The following is a 23,457-nucleotide window of genomic DNA, read 5'->3' on the forward strand; positions in this document are numbered from 1 at the left end:
CAGGCCAGTGATTGGCTGCTCGTAATTACCGACCTGTGATTGGTGGTTGCAAAGTGTGGGAATTTTGAAAAAGTAAAAATAAAATTTTAAAAACAATTTTATTCCAAACAACAAATATCACAAACTGTTACAACCACGTTTTAGCATGAAAATTCTTGTTGGTTCCGTAGAATTCCAGGTGGTCCATCTGTATACTCGCAGAGTCCCAATTTTCCAGACAGGACACAATTCTTTTTGGGATTCCCCCATTTTCCTTTGAAGAACAACCATTTGGGTAAATTACGACTGCCTAAATATAAAATATCCAGATTTTCCCATGTTTTCCAAGGCACTCCATACCCACACTTGTCTGTTAAATACGGAACTTTTAAATATTCGTGTTCTCCAGGGGCTGGCCAAAGACCGTGCGATCCGTTTGCGGAAAATAACACAGGATGGCCGTTTTGTACTCTGAGAATAGGTGGGAGTTTAGGTCCTTGTACTCTTCGTCGACTTTTTTCTGAGTCTAGTATAAAGTGTTTGTGATGTGGTTCGTATTTGTAAAAACCACCACTGTTATGTATAGCCGTATATAGTTCAGAAGGGAAAGGTTGACCCTTGAAGGAAAGGGTGACATGTTCCCAGTCACCAACATGAGATCCGATTGTTTTCAAATGGCCAAAGCATTTACCAAAGATTGTCAAAGTAGGAACATTACCTGGAATTAGTGTCAAGTGTTAATTTACACAAGCCTCTTTGAAAATGGAGATTTTTTTACCTATGAAACAAATTTTCTTGCCTTGATTGTACGGGTAGAAAGCCCAATAAGTAACGGTGAAAAATGGTCTTTTGTAATAATTTGGTTTGTTGGTGCAAGCAGATATTACAGCATAAGTGGGTACTGGGCGCAGGTTAGGGTTATGGCCATGAAGAGAAGTTAATCTATCGCTTTTTAAATATTCTGAAAAAATGTTAATTAGATTTTCTTATAAAATAATCAAAGTTTCCTCACCTACGCTATGTGTGGTGACTAGGAATAGAGACTTGGTATTTAACATTGGAAAATGTTCTTTGCTAATCGCTGACATAATTAATTTCTCATTTTGATTCGCTAAGTAAACATTTTCAAAAAACGTGTCCACGCTCGATGGGTAATATTTTTCATCTGGTGACATCCAAATTAACGGTGCCCATTGTGTGACTAGTTGCTTTACTAAAATATTACAATTACTTGATATTAGAAAACTGTATCCACTTTTACTTTATTTTTAGAGACGTTATTATGATGTAATGATGCCGGAAATACAGACACATGGCTTTTACTCGAAGAAAGTTGGACAATATTTATCACTAAAATAAACAAATTAAATATCTCTGTGTGGGTCATCATTAAGTTGCCATAATGCAATCTCGTGCTTGAGTGACAAAATACATAAAACTGTTCCAACATAGAACAATTAATTTCAATTTTTGCAATTTAATTTAGTATTCATTTGATTTTTCTGCTATTAAAGTCATGTAACTAAAAATGATTTTTAATTGTTAAATGTAAGTAAAAGTAGGTAATAACCAGAAGTAGTGAGCAAATGCTAACAGATTTAAAATTTAAATATTCAAGTCATGTCGGAAATCGCACAATAGACAATATTTTGCATTAAATTTAAACAACACTTTCGGCGCTATGTTTTGAATACCTAATTGATCATTTGAGTTACATAATTATGGCGAATAATCTGTGGCCGCTTTAATAACAATTAATCTAACATTAGTACAACAAAATAAAACCGTTATTTAGCTGCGAGTGAAGAAATTTAGTGCATCTTTCGCTCTAGATTAATAGAATATTCAAAACGAGAAAACCTTCCTTGACCAGTTTTTGTTTTATGAATCTTATGAAACAACTTACTTTGTTCATAATCACCAATCTGTCGATTACTTCGTCCAAAAGCGATTAAAAAAATGAACACCGCACCAACTTTGAGCATTGCAGCACCGCACCATGACTATCGCGAGTATTCGGTATCAGAAAAATTCTTATATTCTGTTTAATCACTCAGCTGTCAATCTCAAGACGAAATGAAACGACGAGTACCAAGGCCGGTACCATCACCATCGGTTATGTATGACCTACACAGTGCTGGTTCCAACCCGGTTATTGTCGCTCAGCGACTTCAGCTACTACTCTTTAAAATACTTCTTGTAGGGAGTGTGTACGAAACTTCCGCTTGAGTATTTGTGGGTTTATGGTTTGTAGAATTGGGGGGAGTGCAATAACACACACGATTTAAACATTTTTGGTCCACATTTCTCTATAATATGCATACAGTTGTGTTATCAACATATTTATTAGCTACACCACGAAACAATTGCTTGCTTACCTTTGAACTAATTGAAATAACACATAAATAAATTTAAAGTTAATTGCATCAATTTAATTTAACAATAGTGATAGTAGGATGGCCACATTTAAATATTCTTTGCAATAATTGGCAAAAGTAGCCATTATTAAGTTTTCGTTAGCATGTTTGTAAATCTATTTAGTTACATCCGTTTAACAATTAGTTTTTCGTGTTAGTCTAATCAGAGTATAATAAAAGAGTATGATAGTTCGACACAAAAATTAAACGTTTCACTCCTTTATTTCCCTTGCCATTGCTCATTAATAATTATTACAGTTTTATTAAAAAGTTTTCAACTAATTTGTCTTGAAACATTACTTAGTATGTTTAAGAAATCTTTGATGAAATATTAATTAGAATTTAAATAAAAGAATCGTTTTCAATCGAATATAGAAAAAGCCGTCGTCTCTATAAATATAAACGGAATAAATAATACTTTTTCTACCGTTTTAGTGACATGTAGGGCCTGTAGGGGTCAGATAAAGTATGTTTTTATCCGTTGCAGTATTTCTCGCATTCAAAGAACAAAATAATACAATGGCTAATTCTGCAAATTTTTAGGTATTAATTTTAAATGATAAAAAATGTGTCGTAATTTCGTTCAAATGCAGTATACCTATACAAAACAAACTATCACAACAACAATGGTTATTATAAATATTAGCTAACGCATTCAATGTCTTTAAAACCAAACATAAATGGGTTTTACAAGTTATCAAATTTTTGGCTTTGGTTTGTTAATTAAAAATATATCTATTATTCTGGGTTATTTTATTTTTCACACTTTAAAAAACGAAAATTAGAACATTTGTCTTTATATTTTCGAGGATATTTATTTGCATTGTACTTCAAAATTGTTTTAACACAAAACCTGATTGCACTCTTACAACACTAAAAACTATTTATTATCTTCGAATACAGAATAGGATGAATCTAGACCTAAATTCCAGAGGAAAATTATTTCGTTGACGTAATTAAAAATGCACGGTCATAACTATACAATGTATTGGTAGTGCATAAAGTAATATAATGCACTGTGTAAGGATAATGAGTTACATAATTTAACTTATGATGCAATAGTTTTAATTCATAATTTAGCAACATTTTAGGATTTATACGTAGTTTCAATTACGTATACAAATATCTAAAATCCATTTCTTCACTGCTTTTTTTAGATTGTATAATTTCTCGACATTTTTTTTTCTGAGCTTTTTTCAATTTGTGCATTTATCTAATTTGTATAAATCCAAAATTATTGTAATAAGATTATGTGTTTTTAGATCTAACAATTTTTTATAACTATTATATTATAATACTTGTGGTCTATCTAAATTAATTAAAAAACACAAAAGGAATATTAATTTGATTTTAAAACCTTGTGTATATAATTTTTGGAGGCATGTTTTTAAATAAAAATCTGCGCCGCCCAAAAACTGGAAGAGCCCCATTGTCACCGAAAATGTGTAGCTTTTAGAAGACATCCGTTTACAACATATCAAAGAGTGTCTTTTTGTCTATTAATATGCAAAGTTTCATAATAATCAGATAAACGACAACAAAAATATTTTCAGAAATTTTTTGAAAAGCAGTAATTTTTCTATTTGTTGAGGTGGGTCAATAAATACTATGCTATTCTCATTTGTATTTATGGTTAAAACCATGCCACACATTTTTGAATTACCCGATATATTCTATTATACTATTGGACCAGTGTTTACGAATGTTACAAAATGTAGGTACTCACATTAGGTGTTTAATAGGAATAGAATTTTCACTATTCCAACGATATGTTTTCTTCAATAAAGTTATTTGTTCAAGAATTACATATTGTTAAAAAATTAAACTATTCCAATCTAATTATATTGGATGGCTAAAAAAGCAAAAAGTACTTATTTTATATAAAATGTTTGCATTAACTACTTTATTTCTTACTATCTCAAGTAATTATTGTTAATTAATGCCCTATTTAAGTATCTACCTTCAATGTCATGGCTTTTTTAATTGAAAATAAGATTAATTACATTGTGAAATAAAGAACTGTTCTCTTACATACAGGGTGAATAAAGTATGGAATCAAGATTTTTTTTATTATTTGCTTCCAGATACATGAACACCCTTGAGCAAGTTAATTTTTGATCTCACGGTATAAATTACATTACAACAAAAAAATTGATCGTATTTAGAGAATAATTTTTTTGAATTCTGCGATTTTTTTGTCAAAATGTCAAATCATGTAAAAAATGTTTGTATAAGTTGAATATAAATCATAAATCATCAGACAAATGGTTTTATAGTGGGTTGCCATTAAAAAAAAACAATTTGCAAAACTCAAAAACAAAAACAAAAATTCAAAAAATTTTATTCTTGATAAAATGTCTTATTTTTAGTACTTTTACCACCCATCAATTAAAAATAAATAGTTTAAGGAAAAAATGTTTGCTTCTGTACTTTTCATTCACCTGGTATACGTATATAACAGGCAACAACTTTTTAAATTTGCATTATCTTTACTTTTTACAAACAACCTCTTAAGAATTAAAACATCACTCTAGCACAACATATTATTTTTTTCTATTTCGGTGTCACAATGAGCATTTTATATAACTGACAATTTTTTTCATACACTAAAAATCCCATAAGCCGCGTTGTTTTTGTCACTATGACAGCGACAAAAGTTTGCCACGTATTACAGCGACAAAACGGAACTTAATTAAATTGTTTATGAGAATTGTGTTTTTAATAATTGTACTTTCCATTAAATTAAATAAACTAATTTACACCTTATTTGTTAATTTAATGATTTACGTATTCATTAAATTGTTTTACCGAATTACAGTCAAACTTTTTTTTTACGAAGAAAACTTGACATTTTTAATTCGAGTTTTGTTTCCTTTAGGCAATTTAACTTAAAAAACTGACAGAAAAAATTACTCGTTCTACGGACGCGGTTATTTCTTGTCAAGTTGCAGTTTTTTTCGTTAAATTGCCAGAAAACAAAATTCTCATTAAAATGTCAAGTTTACTTCGAAAAAAAAAAAGTTTTCGTGTAATTATAAGTGAAAACAGTTTCAGAAAATACACTTTTATGACACTGTTTTTTGTTGACATTTTATGCAATACCTTGGCTATCACTGGCCATAGACTGTCGTTTTTAAGTGAGAAAGTATTTCACCGAAACTAATGCAATTTAAGCCTTTTTTGAGCAATTAAGGTACTGCATAGGTATGTCAAATGACAAAAATTTTAACAGTCAAATATAATAACAGATTCAATTTAAAAAGAAGAAAAAAACAGTAAAATAATTGACTTTGCGTTTAAAATGCAACCACAGTTGCTGATTTCAATATTTTTCAAGATGAAGATATTAAAACAAAATTAAAGTAACATTTTTCAAGTAAAAATTGCCATTATCCTTGATGTTAATATAGTGATGATATTACATGTTATATCATTTCCAGAATAAAAATAAAAACACTTAACAATTAAATTCAAACAGCCTAAATTGTCATTAGTTTTTATTTTAATTTGAAAATCAGCTTTATGGCGTCACTAAATTTTTTGGGTCACATTTTATAGTTATTTATTCGACTAGTTTGAGTGTAAATCGGACGCTTTATCTTACGAGTGGAATTTTAAACCACGAGTGCTAACGATTGGTTTATTATCCACAAGGTGGAATAAATGAACCGATTTAGACGAAGACGAGTTGCATACAACATTTTTTCTTCAAATTAGACTCAACAAGCCTTAAAATTGTTTTAAATCTGTTAAAAATAATCTGACGTTTCGTATTGAGAAATGCCAATAAACAGTTTTCAAAACTTCCCTACATAGAAGAAAAACCGTAAATTTTGGCAGTGTCGAAGAATAAATAATATTTTGATCATTTTCTCTTTGGTTTTTAAACCTTTTTTAATGAAACTTTAATATTTTTATATGTAATTTATATGTATCCAAGCAAGAAACCTTTTTTGGTGAAATTCGAAAATTTATAGAAATTGTGAGTATAAAAAATTATGATCTTACCTTATAGATTATATCATGATTAGAAAACGAAAAATATATTATTTATGATTAAACACAAGGGTCTTTATTGCACAACTGCAATTGACTATGAACGGTCCAATGCAATACTTAATTAAAGAAATTGTGTCCAACAAACAGAATCAGAAATCATAATGGTAAATTCTTTATTACTATCGAAGGAGGGGGGGGAAAGTGAAAATTTCTTACAATAACGTTTTCCCACGTACACATCAACCATAATTCCTTGTAATATTTTAATGAAAAATTAATTTCATCTAATTTTCGTCCAACAAAGAGACACTTTGAAACTATATAAATCATCGAAAAGCCGACATTGAAGGCCATTAATGTAAACGATGTCAAGCTTGGCTGAACAAAGTTTCAAAATAAATTTTCGTATATTAAAAGTTACAGCTCTTTACCCACCCACAAAAAACAAACAACTTAACCAAGTGCTTGCTTATGTCATGTATCTGCTATTCGTAGTTCCTGTACCCATCTTACAAGTTCTCAATCTTCTTCTCCAAGAGAAGATAACTTTTATGCAAATCATTGACAATGCTTTCATGATAGCAGAATTGGGTTGTCTCATACCGAAATTTTGGCCTTTTGTACACAACAATGACTGTCTTGTAAAATGCATTCATTATTTTGATTCACCGGTATTTGAAGTAAGAAAAAATAGGCACAAGGAACTTCTCCAAAATTGCATCAAGGTATGTCGAGCCATTACCATCTTCTTTGTAGTTGCAGTTAGTTCAGGATTTACTTCTTGGTCAAGTAGACCGATTTCTTGGGAAAATCACATTTTTCCCACCGATTTGTGGCTACCATACGATCCAAAAGTAGCCCCGAAACTATACAACTTTTTAGTTTACGCTTATATTGTAGTCGGTAAACATTTTCTATTTTTTTTTTTTGTAATAATAATAATTTTATTTTTAGCTGTTGGTTATAGTGCCTATAATAATGCCACAATAGACCCTTTAATTAGCGGTCTTTCTTATCAAGCTACAACTCAAATAAAAATATTAAAAGACAATTTGCAACATTTGGGTGAAGACACTGAAGACGAATACAACAACCAGTCTGTTATTAATCGTTTACCAAAATCTGAAATTATGTACGCAAAAATTGTTAAATGTGTTAAACACCACAATCTCATTTTGGAGTAATTTTTACGTTATTGTGACTACACGGATAATAATGATTTACTTTTAGTTTTGTTAAAGAATACCAATACTGTTTCGCACAGTGTGCTTTTAGCCAAATTGCAGGAAGTGTTGTTGTTCTTTGTGTTTCTTGTTTGCAGTTGACTATAGTGCGTAATTACGTTATTTGTAAATAATTTTAAACATTACTTTTGTAGGTGGATATATTAAGTTTTGATTGTCTTGCAATGATACTGTTTCTTATTTCAATGCTTAGTGAAGTTTACTTTTTCTGTCATTTTGGAACACTTCTCTACGAAGAAGTATGTATGTCACATTTTTTTATTAACAATCTTCCAAATAATATTTTTAGAGTAATACTATATCTGATGCAATTTATATGGGAAGTTGGTATGACTACGACAAAAAATCAAAACAAGCGTTAACAATTTTAATGGAACGGGCGAAACGACCAGTAATTGTTATTTCTGGAAAACTCGTGGAATTGTCTTTAATAACGTTTAGCATGGTATTAGTACGGTAGTACCAAGAATTAATAGTGAAGTTAAAAACATTTTTTTTTTTTAGATTCTGAGGCGATCCTATTCATTATTGGCAGTTTTAGAAAATTACAATATCGAATTGAATTAATTAATTAGTTTCCTTGAGAAAAGAAATATGTATGGCAATTTTAATTTATATACACAAGGATTATGAGTATTGTATAATTATTTTTAATGTATTTTGCACAAATGGTAATTTATAAAAATGTTCTATAATTGTTCACTAAATAAAAACTCATCACAGCATATAAATATTCCTTATCATTTTCTTATTCCCCACCCATAAATAATTTTTCACAATAAAACACTTGGCAAAAACTTAAGCAAATAGTGTATAGTGTATGTACATACCTACAAAAGTATCATTACTACCAAAAGAAAAACTTACTTTATGGTCAAAATTACGAAGTAAAACCATTTTTTACCATTTAAAATCATGTTTCTGATGTTATCATTATTTATTATTTTGCTTGTAATGGTAGTAGTAATTCGTAAGTTATCTAGTTATTCATACGCAGAATATAGCTACAAAATTTTCAAAAAGTTTTAATTTTTAATAAGTACAAAGGTCTAAGAAAACACTGTTTCATTTAAGTCCTTATTGGGACAAATATACCTGCTTATTGCAATAATTACATGCTATAGTCATTTAGGTATAATAAATAAATAATTTGACCGAACTCAAAAACAAAAGAAAATTTTGAAAAATTTTATTCTTGATAAAACTTCACGTTTTCATTGTAATTTATTAGGTACTCCTATTAAAAAAAATACATAGTTTAAGGAAAAAACATTTAGTTTCTTATACTTATTTTTATTCACCCTGTATAATGGTAATAAGGATATTGATGAACAAATTTGTGTCAGATTTATCATTCTGAAAACAAATCTAATTATTTAGTAACCAAAAACCAAAAAAAAAAATAGTAACCGCTAAAATTACCTTTTAAAAAATTATTTTAGAAAGTAGAAAATAATTATTATTATAAAAACTTCTTGATGGATAAAATTTTATTAATCATATTATACGAAGTGATCCAGAAAGACTGTCCGTTGGTAACAGATTTGAAAAAGTAGTTTTGTTAATAATTTGAAACACTGCAACCGCATATGGTTTTGCTTGACAAATACTTGACTTACAACCGCTCAACATTGTTGAATTGTCCTTAACCAAAAGCGTACTCCAATGGTAACCTTTAAAAATTAAAGTCAGGATTGCCAACAGATTCATTCATTGTGGATCACTTTGTAAATCAAATGTAGTTAAAATAATAAAATAAATCAGTTTTTTCCTCTTATTATAATAACTATAGTTACGGAAGTGAAATATACAGGCTGATTCACGTGCGATGAGGAGCCTGGTAGAAAAATAAAATGCAACAAAAATTACATTTCACATAGACAAATACATGACACCAAGACACCGGTTTTTCAAATATTATTATTTTAGGTTTTTTTAAACTAACGAAAATATAGAAAACATATTTTAAGAAATATCTAGAAAATTCTTATAAGCAATCTTATGAATGATGTTAGCATTCATATGCCAAAATCGACACACCTACGTCTGCCTTTTAAAATAAGATTCTACATAAAAAAAATTAACAAAAATGAAGAAAATCAAGCGAAAAACGTTCTCTAAGGGCTTATTCTGTAAATACTTACTTCTGTACTTACTTAAAAAATAAAGGTACCTTTAAATTTAAATATTTAAACTCCCAATTTTAAATAAGCTATTCTGTATGCATAAAATTAAATGCTCATTTAAAAATATATTTTTTAAACGGACCCTTTAAAATATTCGGCTTTCATCGTATTGAATAGAGGAAATGTTATTATTTTGTTATAAATGAACTATTTTTGCTGGTTTTAAATGATGAGCCGACTACGAAAAAATGTCAAGCCAGTTTTATTCGTCATTTTCCGTAAAAAACGTTTAAAATGCTTAAAGAAAGATTGGCACAAATGACGAAAGCGCAGAAAGAGGTGCACATAAGGTATGCACATTTTCGATCAAACTCATTCTAAAGAATCCAAAATAAGAAAATTGAGAAAAGACAAAAAAAAGAGAATTGTTGAGCCTCAGTTTGCAGGCATAGCAAGAAATCGAAAACGAAAAATGTTTGGAATCCTTGGCCAGTAATATTCTCTGCTACAATAATATGGTTGACCTGGATATAAAGGATGTTCTTCTGGGGGAAAAATAATTTTAATATGTGCACGGTCAATAATTACAATCGCAACTTCATTAACAGGAAATTTTATCCAAATATTAATTAATCCTTGAATAATTGCATTGGTCACCTCATTAATATTCCTACTTAAATTAGGCTAGCTCTGTGACATCGAGTAACTATGTCCTATTCAAGTAAGGTAACTACCATGCCCAAAAAAGTACAATGCACTTAAAAATAAATTAAGCATTTAAAGGTGAAAAATAAAGGGGGTATTTAAAATTTTAACAGGAAAGATACATACAGAATAGCATCACAAATTGCGATTATAAAGTTATAAAAACAATAATTCACACAAAAATTGGTGTGTATTAACATCGTTGGTGAATTATAGCAAGTCATACACAAGATAACGTAGACTTACCCAGACATTATCGCGTAATTTGAATCTGATTGGTTGAATTTCAGAAATTTGAAAGATTTGATTGGGTTAAATTCCGTGACGTCACTTTAGAAAAAATGTGTATTTGTACGACTAAAAATCCCTTTGTTGTGTAAAGGACGGAAAAAATGATGAATTTGGTAATAATAAATGTAGAATTTGGTAATACAGGGTGTTTCACATAACTTTGCGAGGCTTGCGCCTAATGTACGCACCCAAATATACAAAAGTCATAGAACAGAACAAACTAGAGAAGATTATCCAATTTTCCAAAATTTGTAATCGAGTTCGTAATATATATGTATATATTATTGACTAATATGTATTATTGACTGCATTTTTCAGACGTAGGCCTCGTAAAATTATGTGAAACACCCTATATTCGAACAAAGGCCTTTTACACCGGAACTGTTACGAAATAGTTTTTGTGCCGTTTTCGAGAAAATTATTACAATAACGAGTCAGTCTTAGCTGAGCTCTCGTACGAATCACTTGTCCGAATAAATTATAACTTATTATTTGGTGGTTCTGTGCGAAATCGTATTGAAATGGGGGTGTGTTGTGTTGTTTCGAGTGTCATTTAGTAGTGCGCGATTTTAAAAATTTCGAGTGATTAGTGATTGCCAATGGGGGTAATGGAGAAGACAATCATGCTACAAGGATCCGGATAAAAGGGTAAGTCTACAATACTTTTTAATTTTTTAGAAAAATTACACTTATTAAATTGTATTTAAAATTTTCAATTAATTTAAAAACAAATTGAACTAATTTTGAATTTCTTTTATTTCAGTAAGTCCGTTCTATGAAGATGAGGGGAATCGCTACAAATGGTAGCAGAAGAAGATGCCATATAAGGTCAGTGCATTTTAATTTTTAATTTTTTTGTTTATTGCAAAGTGAAGTGTGCGAAACTCGGTCACCAGTGAGTGCGTGTTGTGCATTTTCGAGTGCTAATAGACATTTAGTAGTGCGCGATTTTTAAAATTTCGAGTGATTAGTGAGTGCCAATGGGGGTAATAGAGAAGACAATCGTGCTACAAGGATCCGGATTAAAGGGTAAGTCAACAATACTTTTTGATTTTTTAGAGAAATTACACTTATTAAATTGTATTTAAAATTTTCAATTCAAAGTGAAGTGTAAAAATGATTTTTGACTGCAACAGTAAGTATTTATTGAATTATGAATATGAATTAATTGTATTTTAGATAAAATGTGTTATTTCTCAAATCCTTTTTCATAATTTGTAGAAAACAAGGCTGTTATGTAGCACATAATTTAAAAGTAAATCTTGAAATTTAAAATTATATTCAAATTTATTTATTGCGATTCAAAAGACAAACTTTTTAAAAACTTGTAATATTGTTAGAAAATGTCTCAATATCAACAAAATTAATTTTAATAACATCAATAATAATAACTTAATTAATAATAATTCATTAAGTTGCGAGGCGGAAGATCTGCAGTTACGCTAGATTGGGTTTTTTTTAAATTAATCTCTTTTCAAACAATTTATCAGCAATATATCCGTTATGGTGAATCTTGCCTGACTGCATGTCTAAACCGCCGGGTCAGTGGAGTGTAAAAGTTGTGGAAATTATTTGTCAGAAAATTAAGTCTTCAAATAATTATCTGCTAAATGGTTTCTTCTTCTTTTGCCGGGTCAAATAATAATAATAAAATAAGTGAATGCGTGTTGTGTTTTTTCAAGTGCTTTCTAGTGAGTGCCAATGTGGGAAATGGAGAAGGGAATCGTGCTTCAAGGGTCCGGATTAAAGGGTAAGTCAACAATAGCTTTGAATTTTTTAGAAAAATTTTACTTATTAAATTGTATTTAATATTTTCAACTAATTTAATAACACAATAATTTAAACTGATTTTGTGTTTCTTTATTTTCAGTAGGTCCGTGTAAGAAGAAGAGGCAAATTGCTACAAAGGGTAGCAGGAGAAGATGCCATAAAGGTTAGTGCATTTAATTTTTTTATTTTTTTGTTTATTGCAAAGTGAAGTGTGAGAAATTGTGATTTTTGTCTGCAACAGTAAGTATTTACTAAATTATGATAAAGAATTAATTGTGTTTTAGATAAAAAGTATCATTTGTCAAATTTAATTTCAAAATTTGTAGAAGACGAGTTCAAATTTACTTTGGATTTTTTACGTATTAAAGAAACATTGACAGGAAGAAAACCGAGTATTGTACGAATTTAATTTGTTTCCAGAATATATGGTTAATTTTTGTTTTGTTTCAGGAACTTCAATGACCAGTGAATGCGTGTTGTGTATTTGCGAGTGCTTAATAGACATTTAGTATTATTGTTATTATTTAGTGTTATTGAACTATTAATATGAATTAATTGTGTTTTAGATAAAATGTATTAATTTTAAAAACTTGTAATATTGTTAGAAATGTCTCAATATCAACAAAATTTATTTTAATAACATCAATAATAATAATAACTTAATTAATAATAATTCATTAAGTTGCGAGGCGGAAGATCTGCAGTGACGCTAGATTGGTTTTTTTTTACATTAATCTCATTTCAAACAATTTATCAACAATAATTCCCGTAATGGTGAATCTTGCCTTACTGCATATCTAAACCGCCGGGTCAGTGGAGTGTAAAAGTTGTGGAAATTATTTGGCAGAAAATGAAAATAATTATCTGGCAAATGGTTTCTTCTTCTTTTGCCGGGTCAAATAATAATAATAAAATAAGTGAAGTGAAGTGTGTCAATTTGTGATTTTCACAATAAAAAGAATTTACAAAAAAAGAGTCTAAAATAAATCGTGCGCGAATGTGAATTGGTAGAACTGCATTCCCAAAAATTACAACCTTAAATCTTAAACTCAGCGAAGTTGTATTAATGCAATAATTGGTTCATTAGAAGACAAACTTGACACAACAAAGACTGTTTCATAAAAACAAATAAATAAACCAAATAATTTATAATGCACGATGTTTAACACTCCTACCACTGATTTGCATTTTTCTACACTGACGACTGACGTTTGTTTCCTTTATTATTTTAAACGCTACCCACAAAGTACCCTTTAAAAATTAAGCATTTAAAGGTGAAAAATAAAGGGGGTATTTAAAATTTTAACAGGAAAGATACATACAGAATAGCATCGAAATATTAATGTGATTTAAAATTTTAAACACCCTTTAAAATTGTTTGTATGTTTACAGAATAGGCCCTTATAACATCAGTTTTTTGAATCTATTTAAAAACAAATTTCATTTTATATTTGTAATAAATACAATATTTCTCTTGTATCACTTATCATCTCTAACAGTAAAACAAATTAATTATTGTTCGGGTTTTCTGAACCTTTTTCTGAACTTTTTTTTTAATTTCTTGTGTTGCATATAGCTCTATGCACTTTTTCAATCAGTCATTTTAAATTAAAGAATATTTGGATTTTTCTTTGACTTACCTACTTATATTTTAATTTAGCTTTTTTGCAATAAACCACCATGTTTTCTTTTCAAACTCTAAAACGCGTCTATCACTTTACTAAACAGAATCAGAAATCAAAATGTTTAAATTTTTGATTAATATTACCGAACAGTGACTTCTTCCAACAACGCTTTCCCACGTAGACCAATAAGAATTCCGTGTGACCATTTTAATTCTAGCCTTTACATATCTTTGATCAAAAATTAATCTAATCTAAATTTCATTTAACAAAGACACGCCCGTCTCCAAATAAAAAAAATCCTTCAATTCTAACTATAAAAGCAAAAAGTCCCCCAATTTGAACGTCTTTCAACCATGCCCAGTATAATCGACATAAGCTTCAAAGTTAACATCAATGTCTTACGAGTCTCTGGCCTTTATCTACCAGACAAATTCAAGTCCTTATACCAAGTGTACACCTATGTCACCTATTTTTTGCTTGTAATACCAGTTCCTATTTTGGAATGTGTGAATCTTCTCGTGCAAGAACAGATCACGTTTAGACAAATTGCTGATAACGCATTTCTAATCGCAGAACTGGGATGTTTTATCCCAAAATACTGGCCTTTTGTGCGACATGGAGAACGCCTCAAACGGTGCATTCATTATTTTAGTGCACCAATTTTTAAAACTGACAAAAAAGAACATAAGGAAATTCTAAAAGATTGTGTCAAAGTTTGTCACTACAGTACAGCATTCTACTTCGCATCGGTTACTGCAGGATTTTGTAGTTGGTCAATTAGACCAATTTACTGGCAAAATCATATTTTCCCAACTGACATTTGGCTGCCATTTGATCCTCACACAGCACCAAAACTGCACGTTGCATGTGTTTACTTTTATTTAGTTTTAGGTAAAAGTCTTTAAGTAACTTGAAATTCTTAAAATTTTGGTTTCAATTTCAGCTGTAGGATATGGTGCTTATACTAGCGCAGCTATTGACTCGATGGTGCCATGTTTGGCTTATCAAGCCACAAGTCAGATTAAAATACTGAAAAATAACTTGAAATATTTGGGTGAACAAGTAGACGAAGAACTAGCATCTCATACACCCAATTTAGATCCCTCAATAAAAGCGAAACTGATGTACAAAAAAATCAGACGCTGTGTTATTCACCACGAACATATCTTAGCGTACTTGCTTGATCCATGTTTATTAATCATTTTTTAATTGAAACTTATTTTAGTTTTGTCAAAGAATATGAAGAATGTTTTTCTCAAGTTGCTTTCAGCCAGTTTATAGGAGGTGTCGTCGTTTTTTGTGTTTCTTGTTTGCAATTAACCATTGTATGCCACAAGTATTTTTTCTACAACCTTCTACTATTAAAAGAGACGTTTTTTAGGTAGATATATTGAGTTTTGATTTTTTGGCAATGATGATGTATCTCATTGCAATGCTGAGTGAAGTATATCTTTACTGCCACTTTGGAACAATTTTTTATCACGAGGTTTTTTATTTAATTTATTTTACTTTAATGTAACTGATTCTTTTAGAGTGACACTATTCGAGATGCTATTTATTTAGGAAAATGGTATGAATTTGACATAAAGTCCAAAAAAGCGCTGAACATTTTAATGGAACGTTTGAAAAAACCTCTGAATATTAGATGTGGAAAAATTTTGGATATGTCACTCGTCACATTCACAATGGTAAGGTTGCCATTTAAGTTTGTGCACAACAAGTACATAATTTTTTAGATACTTCGACGCTCATATTCTTTACTAGCTGTTTTGGAAAATTACAACATAGATTTAAATTAATTTGTAATGCTGAAAAAAAATCATTATTTCGAGTTACCTAACTTTAGCTTATTTGTTTGTTTTTAGGAGCAAGTACTTTTTGAAAATAATCAGTAGTATAGTTAAATTAAAAATACAATAAAAAAAGTACGCAGTAATAATGGTTATGTGTGTCTGTATTAAAAATATGAGTATTATTTAAACAAAATTACCTAGTAACTAAAAATAATTAATTTCTTTTTTTATATCTTTTTTGAGCATTCTTTAGGATTTATTTTTATTTTCAAAAAAACAGTGCATAAAAAAATTCATTAATAAGTGGTGTTAAGTATTGTAAATTGTTCATTATTATCATGTTCAGGTAATATAATTTTAAAGACTGGTTTGTTAAAAGTATATTATAGTTATTTATTTGACAAGTTTGAGTATAAATCGGACGCTTTATTTGACCGAGTGGATTTTTAAACCACGAGTGTAACGAGTGGTTTACCATCCACAAGGTGGAATAAAGCGTCCGATTTACACTCAAACGACTTGAATACAACATTTTATTCTTCGAATTAGACTCAACAAGGCTTAAATCTGTTAAAAATAATTTGACGTTTCGTATTGAGAAATGCCAAACAGTTGTCAAAACTTCCTTACACGGAAGAAAAACCGTAAATTTTGACAGGTCGAAGAATAAAATTTTTAATGAAAAATTAATTTAAAAAAATACACTGGAAAATGTTGAAGTTCCCGCGTAGAAAACGACATGCGAATCTCTTTGAGTAATGTCATGTAATGCTTAAAAGTCCTGTACAAAAATTAAAATTAACAAATCGTTTTTTTTTTAATTTAAGAAATAAAAAAACAAAATTTGGTATAATTAACTTGCAATTAAAAAATTGGTCGTTTTCGTCCAATATTTGAATGGGCAACCACTATCGCAATGGTTGACTACAATTTTTTGACAAATGACGTTTTCCTAACCCCACTATTTTGTGATGTTATTCGGCAGAATAATCAAAACAAAAACAGTACTTCCACATTTTTGGTAATTCCTCTCTTTAACCCGTAACATTCTAGTCCTTGTGTGACTTGTCTTGTAAGAGATCATTTTCCGCAATGGTGCGTTATTTGGGTCAACAAGAAGCGATAAACATTGACAAGGAACTTTTCAACGTATACAAATTCTCAGTTGACCAGTTGATGGAACTTGCCGGTTTGAGTTGTGCCTCTGCTATAGCAAAAGTTTACCCCGTTGAAAAATTCGGAAATAAACCAATTCTTGTATGCTGTGGACCCGGAAATAATGGGGGTGATGGGTTAGTCTGTGCGCGACATTTGAGTTTGTTTGGGTACAAATTGAAGGTATTTTACCCCAAACGAACGGATAAACCACTTTATCATAATCTAGTACATCAAGCTACATCTTCAAATGTTATGATGATGAACAGGGAGCCTTCACTTGATGAAGTTAATAACGAGTTTGGCTTGGTAGTAGACGCGTTGTTTGGTTTTAGTTTTAAACCGCCGCTTAAGCCGGATTTTGAGGGTATCATGGAAGTGTTAAAATGTGTCAATGTGCCCATTGCAAGGTAAAGAGGCATTGTTTATTATTTTTTTATTCAAAATTGTTTATTGGTAGTATTGATATACCAAGTGGTTGGCATGTAGAAAATGGGATGCCTAAAGACGGCGGGATAACTCCAGACTTGTTAATTTCGTTAACAGCCCCTAAACAGTGTGCTCAATTCTTTTTAGGCAAGTACCACTACTTAGGCGGTAGATTTGTGCCGCCAAAGTTGGAAGAAAAATATAAATTGCAGCTGCCCAAATATCATGGCAGCGACTGTTGTGTCCTTTTGAAATAATCATTTATATTTTTATATCTGTTAATATTTTATTTCACCGTGGGCTTGAGGACGCTCTAAATATTTTACATACGAAAATAAAGAAGAAATGTATAATAGGGATCAATAAAAGGGTTATTGTGAAGTAAAATAGAATGAAAAGTACGACCAGTTCGCCGGTGAAAATAAGCGATTTCACCGACTTTTCCCAAGTGCCTTGAGTTTCAAAAATATCGATTAACTTATCCAGTATAAATCTAACGATGCATGTGAAGCCCTCAAAAAGTGGCAGCATGTTGTAGAACATGGTTAAAATCACCAAAACGGCCATATAAGCTTGTTGACATAGTGTTTTCACCAGATCAATAAAGGAGTATTGCCTGAAATAACAATAATAAGATTTGCCCTAAAATCGTTTACACATTACTCTGATTTTGATATTCCCTTGGGCTCCTGGTAAATCGCTATTGGAGATCTCACACGACGTAAAAAATTTACAAACGGCTCCGCGGACATTTCTTTTATTACCATTACACCAATTTTACTTGTTATCAATTTAGAGAGAGGAACTGTCAACGCGAAAAAAATGACAATGTTGATGTTTCATTGATTAACAATAAAAAGCAACTTTATGTTTTCTAATTTTAAGTGTCACAGAGTTCTTCAATGAAAATGCATTACGTTTTGTAGAAAATTTTATTGTTATAAACCCAATATTATTACATCTAGGTTGTCTTCCATTTTTTTGTTTTTAACAAAATATTCGTGTCTAGTGCCAACCTGAAAATAGAAACCAAGGAGACTCGAATCTTTTATCATTAGAAAAAAATCCTTACTTTGGCCTTTGTACTATCAAATGCTTGTTTTAAGAAATATACATTTTCTTTATCACATCTGATATGATAATATTCGCAATCTTGCAACAACTCATCCAAACTTCCATACAATAAAATCTCTTGTAAAACTTCATTAGGAAAAACGAGGTTTTTACTGTGATAAGCCGAGGACATTATTTGAAATGCTCTCCTGCAAAACATGTTTGCAAACAATTCAAAAATCCTTTTACGTTACCTCCGCATTTCACCCAAATGTAAAGATGCAACAGCAGCCAATAATGCTGGCAGATTTTTAATAATCCGACATGCCCGCACGAAATTTCCATATTTGAAACAGAAAGACAGCTTAATTGCATCTTTTACCACTTTGGTTTTACATTTTTTTGGGATTGTTAATGACCGTGCTAGTGCCTCATCATTTCCTAAATTAAATATGAGGTAAAGTGCCTCAAATTCAGGCCTGTTTTCTATGAAATAATCATTACACACGGTCTTAATCTCTAAATCCAGAAAATCATAACTGTCATAAATGTACAGTAATTTTTTCAAACATTCTTGAAGATGCTTATTGTTGAGAGTGGCGTCAAAGTTTGCAATGATTTCCTCACATAATCTGTAAGCGGCATATGCGTGGAAACGTACTATAGGTTGAAGTATTGTTATGCTTTCAGCTTTAGAAACATTTTGAACGACCAAATCCTGTCGTACTGCCATTAATCTGTCTGTTATGAAATCATAAACTGAATGCCAAGGCAGCCGTTTTGTATGTATTACGCTAAAAAATTGCTTAAGAATTGTGAATCTAAACCGCTATAAATTACTCGCAAAGAAGATACTTGACTGTTTTTAGTAAAATATGAGGTGGTCTCAAAGTTTCTGGTTTAATTTGCTTGCCTGCTGCTGATCTACTGAAACTTTTAACCATGTGCACTTTACTAGCCTTCGGATGTTTGGTTTTTTCGGTCCCAGGGACCATTTCTAAGACATGTAACAATTTTTCTCTCTCACGCCTGAATTAAATGATTTTTAGCAACAAATTGGAACGATAACATAACCTTACATTTTTATTTCTTCAGATGGGCACATTTCAGTACAAGTTCCTTTTATGTAATTACCGATTTTTTCCATATTGATTGATGTCACTTATCTTGCAATTTGCTAGTTTTTGTTTTAGTTTCTGATAATTTGATTTCAGTATTGTTAAAACCGTGCGCAAGCGTATTAGGGTTTAAAAAATATTTTGAAGATAAATTATAAATTTATTCAGTACTTATAATATTAAATTACAATAAGAAGTTTATATTTCAAATTAATTAATAGGAAGAGTGTGCATAATTCCCATTTCGAAATAAGGACATTGACACGTTAATAATTAAAATTGGCAACAATATCCAGAAGGGTATCAGTACATGATATGTTGATAATTGTAAAGATTCGTATTCTAATTTTAAACACAGTATTATTTGGGCCGCAATTTTTAAAAGTGCTACAACAATCAACGTTATGTTTTTGTTCTTGAATATAGTTTGCGGATTTTCATGTTTACACAGTACAAAGACATTAAATAAAGCATCAATTAATAAAATTGTATCAAAAACCCACATTGGAAGGAAAATGAGGAACCAATTCCAGTGAGTCCTCGTTTCCAAACGTAGAGATAAAATTATAAGAAAAACTAAAAGGATAAACCATGTAAATAAAGCTCTGTGCATTACCATCGTGAATATTAAAATGTTACATTCTTACATCACATCAAAGGCCTAAAACGCTTATTTTAATACAATTATTATAGTAATAATAAAATATTTACATCAAAAAGAGATGGTGCAGTGCCCCAGTGTAAATATAACCTACAAACATTATTACTGTCAAATGTGACAGTTGAGAGTTGATAGGAACAGGACAGGACTTAGAATGACGGGCTCAAAAAACGAAAATCATTTTTTTATTTTATACCATCTTTACAATGTTCTGCAATAATTTCTTCAACTTCCTGTGTTTTACGCTTCGTTTCTTTTGATTGGACTATTATTTTTTCGACTGATTTAACTACCTTGAGTTTTTCATATCTTTCTATTAGTTCATTCAAATTTTTGAGATGTTTGTCCATTACTCCTCTATTTGTGCGAATAATTTTTTCTTTTTCGTTAAATTCCCTAATTATTTTATTAAGGTTTTCCAATTCATTCTCCACTTCTTCGTGGTCTTTCAAAATTTTTAAGAATTGTTGGAATTCGGCAATTTTTTGTTTTAAAGTCCCTAAACGATTTTTCATTCTTTGTAATTCTTCGTAGAAAATAGTTTCCTTGAATACAAAATTATGACCTAATAAGTGCAGTAAGAACACTCACATTTTTAACTTTTTGGACAAGTTTTTCAAAATTTTCATGATCTTGAAGAAGTTGGTCAAGTTTTAAGGATGTGTTTTTTGCCATTGATCTATTAATAATTTTAAAATATATATATGTTTAGATGAAATTTAAACCTACCGAACCCGTGTTGCATTATTTTTCAATCCATTTATATCAAGAGAGACCTTGTAGTAATTATTTAAAAGGTTGAACAAGTAAGTTAAATCTTTTTCAATCCATTGAGTGTTTGTTTTTAAACCTTCGGAAAAATTTGCGGGATAATTTCCATACTACAAAGATAGGTAATCGGAGGACAATCACAAAACACTAAAATCGCACTCACATTGGCTATGATTGATTCCAACAAGTCGATTTCTTTTTCGGTAGTAAGAAGCAAATTTAGAGAATTTTTTCGAACATTTGGAAAATTTGCAAGCATCCTCGTAACGTTCTTATTTATAGCATTAAATTCATCAACAAGATTAAAAATATTGTTGTCACTTAAATCAAATTTTAGAGTTTTTAATATTCCAACAAGTTTTCTTATTGTTTCTTTAATTTCTGTCAAATATTTCAAAATATTTTGGTCCTTGGAATTTGGAGACCCGAGTCTCTTTAACATTTCTTCTACTTCTTTCAAATCATTTTTTAATTTCTCTATTTTCTTTAAAACTTGTTCCCTCTCCTTTTGAATTTTGTCATTGTTAATACCTATCACGTTTAGTGCCTTTTCTTCATGTTCAAGCTTCTCAGCAAATGTTTTAAGCAGAGTTCTCAATTCGTTAACATTTATTTCATATCTTTTGATTAAATTATCGAAAATAGTTTCAATTTCGGCTGAAACATGATTTTACTAACAAAACAAAAAATGTCAAATTTGCACCTTTTCGTTGTTTGAGAAGGTTATTCCAAGTTGTGTAATCACTGTCACATCTTTGGCATTTTTTATTGTTTCTACAAAATTCATTTTCTGGACAAACACATTCTAAAAAAAACTATAATGTACTAATACCAAGCAAAATTACACTCACTTTGTTCTTTTCCAATGAAATTTCGTGGCTGACAAACTGAGCATTTTTGTGAATTTGAACTTTTGAAGGTAATTAGAATAATAAGAAAAATAATTACGACTACTTGACGTAACATAATGAATGATAATGAATAAAAGGAGTGTCTTATCAAAATAAAAATATAACTAGAGATAAGGAGTTTTGTATAGGAACTATTTACTTAGCCTTCACCTACTTTAGGTAAAAAAATCCGGAAACACTCAAGCATCTGTAACAAGAAAAATCCGATTAAATGAAAGAGTTTTATTACGTGTTAATGATTCAAATACATCAAAAAAATTAGTTGTACAACTAATACAATGCACGGTATTAAAAATAGTGAAAATACATCAGTTTAGTTAAATTAGCAGTGTCCCCTATCCTCTACTCTTCTCCTCGGGGCCGCTTTAATAATATTATCAACACGCAAAATCATCTCTGCTGCTTCAGCCGCCGACAACAAAACTTGTCTTTTAACAACAAACGACTCGGTGATTCCCAAACTCTTCATATCGCCTTGTTCTCCCGTCTCCATATTAAGTCCCACAGTACTATTCCCGCTGTTATGAGCCGCTTTCAACTCGCTTATCAACTGAGCGGAATCGTACCCTGCATTATCGGCTATAATAGTCGGTAATTGGAGCAAGGCCCGGGCAAAAGCCTCCATTGCAACAGCCTCCTTTCCTGGAGTCTTGGCTGCAGCTTTGCTCACGGCTACTGCCATCAAAGTCTCACTGCAGCCCCCACCGTAGACGATTCCACTCTCCTTTACTGTTGCTGCAAGAACACACAGAGCATCATGAAGGGACCTATCGGCTTCGTCTATGATTTGCTGAGTCGCCCCACGGATCACCACCGTGCAAGCCTCCCCCAAAGGCACGCCACTGAAACGTAACAAAATATCTTCACCAATCATGACTTGTTCAATTAAGTCACATTTGCCAAGTTTAACAAGCTCGGGGTTATCGAAAGTTGAGACGATTTCACCACCAGTGACCAAAGCTAGACGTTCAATGCCATCAAAGTCGGCATGTTCAATAGCCATAACGCCAGCATCGGCAAACAATTGCTCAGGATAATTGTAAATCAATTGTCTATTAATAAAGACATTGGCATTATGTTTAAGTATTTTGTTAACTTTATCTTTCATTTTCTCCTTCTCGGCTAACTCTAATTCGGCGATTTTCGCCATAGAATCGACTTTGATGTGAGAACCAAAGACTTTTATTTTATCAGTGTCCATTGGAGTATTTGCGATTAAAATTCGGGCATTTTCCACGCGTTTTGGTTGATGGACTCCCGGTTTCTTATCAAGGAGGAAACCCTCGTCTAAAAATGACTCTTCAAGGGTTCCCCCCGACTTTTTAATTAATTGGATGGCTTGTAAATTGCCCGAACCTTTCAAACGAACAACAGCATCAACAGCCAACTTAGCGAAATGTTCTTTGTGTT

General features: G+C 30.7%; 8 protein-coding genes across 10 annotated transcripts; 3 read left to right on the forward strand and 5 right to left on the reverse strand.

Moving 5' to 3' along the window:
• Positions 1 to 81: 81 nt before the first annotated feature.
• On the reverse strand, positions 82 to 2,160 carry LOC123006913 (vacuolar protein sorting-associated protein 62). 3 transcript variants are annotated; one of them, XM_044401833.1, is made up of 5 exons: positions 1,886 to 2,160; positions 992 to 1,192; positions 758 to 940; positions 344 to 697; positions 82 to 289 (listed from the first exon to the last, which is right to left on the reverse strand). In XM_044401833.1, exons 1-5 carry the CDS (start codon positions 1,962 to 1,964, stop codon positions 141 to 143), a joined length of 966 nt encoding a protein of 321 aa, XP_044257768.1. In that variant the 5' UTR covers positions 1,965 to 2,160; the 3' UTR covers positions 82 to 140. The 3 variants fall into 3 exon arrangements, with proteins under 3 accessions (XP_044257768.1, XP_044257769.1, XP_044257766.1); XM_044401834.1 differs by adding an exon at positions 1,241 to 1,329 and having other exon boundaries at positions 82 to 697; XM_044401831.1 differs by having other exon boundaries at positions 82 to 697.
• A 4,600-nt stretch (positions 2,161 to 6,760) lies between these two features.
• Positions 6,761 to 8,270, forward strand: LOC123007834 (odorant receptor Or1-like). Its single transcript, XM_044403302.1, has 6 exons — positions 6,761 to 7,298; positions 7,350 to 7,575; positions 7,626 to 7,725; positions 7,774 to 7,878; positions 7,929 to 8,084; positions 8,144 to 8,270. The coding sequence occupies exons 1-6, from the start codon at positions 6,761 to 6,763 to the stop codon at positions 8,204 to 8,206; spliced, it is 1,188 nt and encodes a 395-aa protein (XP_044259237.1). The 3' UTR covers positions 8,207 to 8,270.
• A 6,239-nt stretch (positions 8,271 to 14,509) lies between these two features.
• On the forward strand, positions 14,510 to 15,988 carry LOC123007985 (odorant receptor Or2-like). Its single transcript, XM_044403539.1, has 6 exons — positions 14,510 to 15,047; positions 15,100 to 15,328; positions 15,382 to 15,481; positions 15,538 to 15,642; positions 15,689 to 15,844; positions 15,893 to 15,988. Exons 1-6 carry the CDS (start codon positions 14,510 to 14,512, stop codon positions 15,953 to 15,955), a joined length of 1,191 nt encoding a protein of 396 aa, XP_044259474.1. The 3' UTR covers positions 15,956 to 15,988.
• An 885-nt stretch (positions 15,989 to 16,873) lies between these two features.
• On the forward strand, positions 16,874 to 17,914 carry LOC123007987 (NAD(P)H-hydrate epimerase). Its single transcript, XM_044403541.1, has 3 exons — positions 16,874 to 16,953; positions 17,003 to 17,514; positions 17,565 to 17,914. Exons 1-3 carry the CDS (start codon positions 16,921 to 16,923, stop codon positions 17,788 to 17,790), a joined length of 771 nt encoding a protein of 256 aa, XP_044259476.1. The 5' UTR covers positions 16,874 to 16,920; the 3' UTR covers positions 17,791 to 17,914.
• LOC123007989 lies at positions 17,781 to 18,454 on the reverse strand. The gene is made up of 2 exons (XM_044403544.1): positions 18,197 to 18,454; positions 17,781 to 18,149 (listed from the first exon to the last, which is right to left on the reverse strand). The coding sequence occupies exons 1-2, from the start codon at positions 18,298 to 18,300 to the stop codon at positions 17,825 to 17,827; spliced, it is 429 nt and encodes a 142-aa protein (XP_044259479.1). The 5' UTR covers positions 18,301 to 18,454; the 3' UTR covers positions 17,781 to 17,824.
• On the reverse strand, positions 18,448 to 19,843 carry LOC123007986 (SAC3 domain-containing protein 1). The gene is made up of 5 exons (XM_044403540.1): positions 19,666 to 19,843; positions 19,427 to 19,615; positions 18,841 to 19,380; positions 18,606 to 18,795; positions 18,448 to 18,549 (listed from the first exon to the last, which is right to left on the reverse strand). The coding sequence occupies exons 1-5, from the start codon at positions 19,731 to 19,733 to the stop codon at positions 18,472 to 18,474; spliced, it is 1,065 nt and encodes a 354-aa protein (XP_044259475.1). The 5' UTR covers positions 19,734 to 19,843; the 3' UTR covers positions 18,448 to 18,471.
• Positions 19,844 to 20,443: 600 nt separating this feature from the next.
• Positions 20,444 to 22,098, reverse strand: LOC123007983 (putative leucine-rich repeat-containing protein DDB_G0290503). Its single transcript, XM_044403538.1, has 6 exons — positions 21,988 to 22,098; positions 21,840 to 21,910; positions 21,300 to 21,793; positions 21,095 to 21,246; positions 20,957 to 21,044; positions 20,444 to 20,910 (listed from the first exon to the last, which is right to left on the reverse strand). Exons 1-6 carry the CDS (start codon positions 22,029 to 22,031, stop codon positions 20,551 to 20,553), a joined length of 1,209 nt encoding a protein of 402 aa, XP_044259473.1. The 5' UTR covers positions 22,032 to 22,098; the 3' UTR covers positions 20,444 to 20,550.
• Positions 22,099 to 22,254: 156 nt separating this feature from the next.
• LOC123007684 (T-complex protein 1 subunit beta) lies at positions 22,255 to 23,452 on the reverse strand (the record flags this gene model as incomplete). Its single annotated transcript, XM_044403097.1, has 1 exon — positions 22,255 to 23,452. A coding segment is annotated over one exon (1,083 nt), but the record flags the coding sequence as incomplete, so codon positions are not given.
• Positions 23,453 to 23,457: the final 5 nt, after the last annotated feature.

Source organism: Tribolium madens, unplaced genomic scaffold, assembly GCF_015345945.1.
Source record: "Tribolium madens isolate multiple individuals breed KSU strain unplaced genomic scaffold, Tmad_KSU_1.1 Scaffold_3;HRSCAF=73;Tcas5.2_LG2, whole genome shotgun sequence".
NCBI classification, from domain to species: domain Eukaryota; kingdom Metazoa; phylum Arthropoda; class Insecta; order Coleoptera; family Tenebrionidae; genus Tribolium; species Tribolium madens.

What these genes read in the sequence shown, in the direction of transcription:
- LOC123006913 (XM_044401831.1), bottom strand. Translation starts at nt 1,964, where the DNA reads ATGCTCAAAGTTGGTGCGGTGTTCATTTTTTTAATCGCTTTTGGACGA. An exon ending in GATTGGTGATTATGAACAAA is followed by an intron (nt 1,193 to 1,885) that starts GTAAGTTGTTTC and finishes GTAATATTTTAG; the next exon opens with TAAAGCAACTAGTCACACAA. An exon ending in CAAGAAAATTTGTTTCATAG is followed by an intron (nt 698 to 757) that starts GTAAAAAAATCT and finishes CACTAATTCCAG; the next exon opens with GTAATGTTCCTACTTTGACA.
- LOC123007834 (XM_044403302.1), top strand. Translation starts at nt 6,761, where the DNA reads ATGTCAAGCTTGGCTGAACAAAGTTTCAAAATAAATTTTCGTATATTA. An exon ending in TTACGCTTATATTGTAGTCG is followed by an intron (nt 7,299 to 7,349) that starts GTAAACATTTTC and finishes TTTTATTTTTAG; the next exon opens with CTGTTGGTTATAGTGCCTAT. An exon ending in CTTTAATAACGTTTAGCATG is followed by an intron (nt 8,085 to 8,143) that starts GTATTAGTACGG and finishes TTTTTTTTTTAG; the next exon opens with ATTCTGAGGCGATCCTATTC.
- LOC123007985 (XM_044403539.1), top strand. Translation starts at nt 14,510, where the DNA reads ATGCCCAGTATAATCGACATAAGCTTCAAAGTTAACATCAATGTCTTA. An exon ending in TTACTTTTATTTAGTTTTAG is followed by an intron (nt 15,048 to 15,099) that starts GTAAAAGTCTTT and finishes TTTCAATTTCAG; the next exon opens with CTGTAGGATATGGTGCTTAT. An exon ending in CACTCGTCACATTCACAATG is followed by an intron (nt 15,845 to 15,892) that starts GTAAGGTTGCCA and finishes ATAATTTTTTAG; the next exon opens with ATACTTCGACGCTCATATTC.
- LOC123007987 (XM_044403541.1), top strand. Translation starts at nt 16,921, where the DNA reads ATGTTATTCGGCAGAATAATCAAAACAAAAACA. An exon ending in GAATAATCAAAACAAAAACA is followed by an intron (nt 16,954 to 17,002) that starts GTACTTCCACAT and finishes GTAACATTCTAG; the next exon opens with TCCTTGTGTGACTTGTCTTG. An exon ending in GTCAATGTGCCCATTGCAAG is followed by an intron (nt 17,515 to 17,564) that starts GTAAAGAGGCAT and finishes GTTTATTGGTAG; the next exon opens with TATTGATATACCAAGTGGTT.
- LOC123007989 (XM_044403544.1), bottom strand. Translation starts at nt 18,300, where the DNA reads ATGGTAATAAAAGAAATGTCCGCGGAGCCGTTTGTAAATTTTTTACGT. An exon ending in AAGGGAATATCAAAATCAGA is followed by an intron (nt 18,150 to 18,196) that starts GTAATGTGTAAA and finishes TTGTTATTTCAG; the next exon opens with GCAATACTCCTTTATTGATC.
- LOC123007986 (XM_044403540.1), bottom strand. Translation starts at nt 19,733, where the DNA reads ATGGAAAAAATCGGTAATTACATAAAAGGAACTTGTACTGAAATGTGC. An exon ending in CCATCTGAAGAAATAAAAAT is followed by an intron (nt 19,616 to 19,665) that starts GTAAGGTTATGT and finishes CATTTAATTCAG; the next exon opens with GCGTGAGAGAGAAAAATTGT. An exon ending in TTGATAGTACAAAGGCCAAA is followed by an intron (nt 18,550 to 18,605) that starts GTAAGGATTTTT and finishes TTCTATTTTCAG; the next exon opens with GTTGGCACTAGACACGAATA.
- LOC123007983 (XM_044403538.1), bottom strand. Translation starts at nt 22,031, where the DNA reads ATGCTCAGTTTGTCAGCCACGAAATTTCATTGGAAAAGAACAAA. An exon ending in CCTTCTCAAACAACGAAAAG is followed by an intron (nt 21,794 to 21,839) that starts GTGCAAATTTGA and finishes ATCATGTTTCAG; the next exon opens with CCGAAATTGAAACTATTTTC. An exon ending in AATAATGCAACACGGGTTCG is followed by an intron (nt 21,045 to 21,094) that starts GTAGGTTTAAAT and finishes AATTATTAATAG; the next exon opens with ATCAATGGCAAAAAACACAT.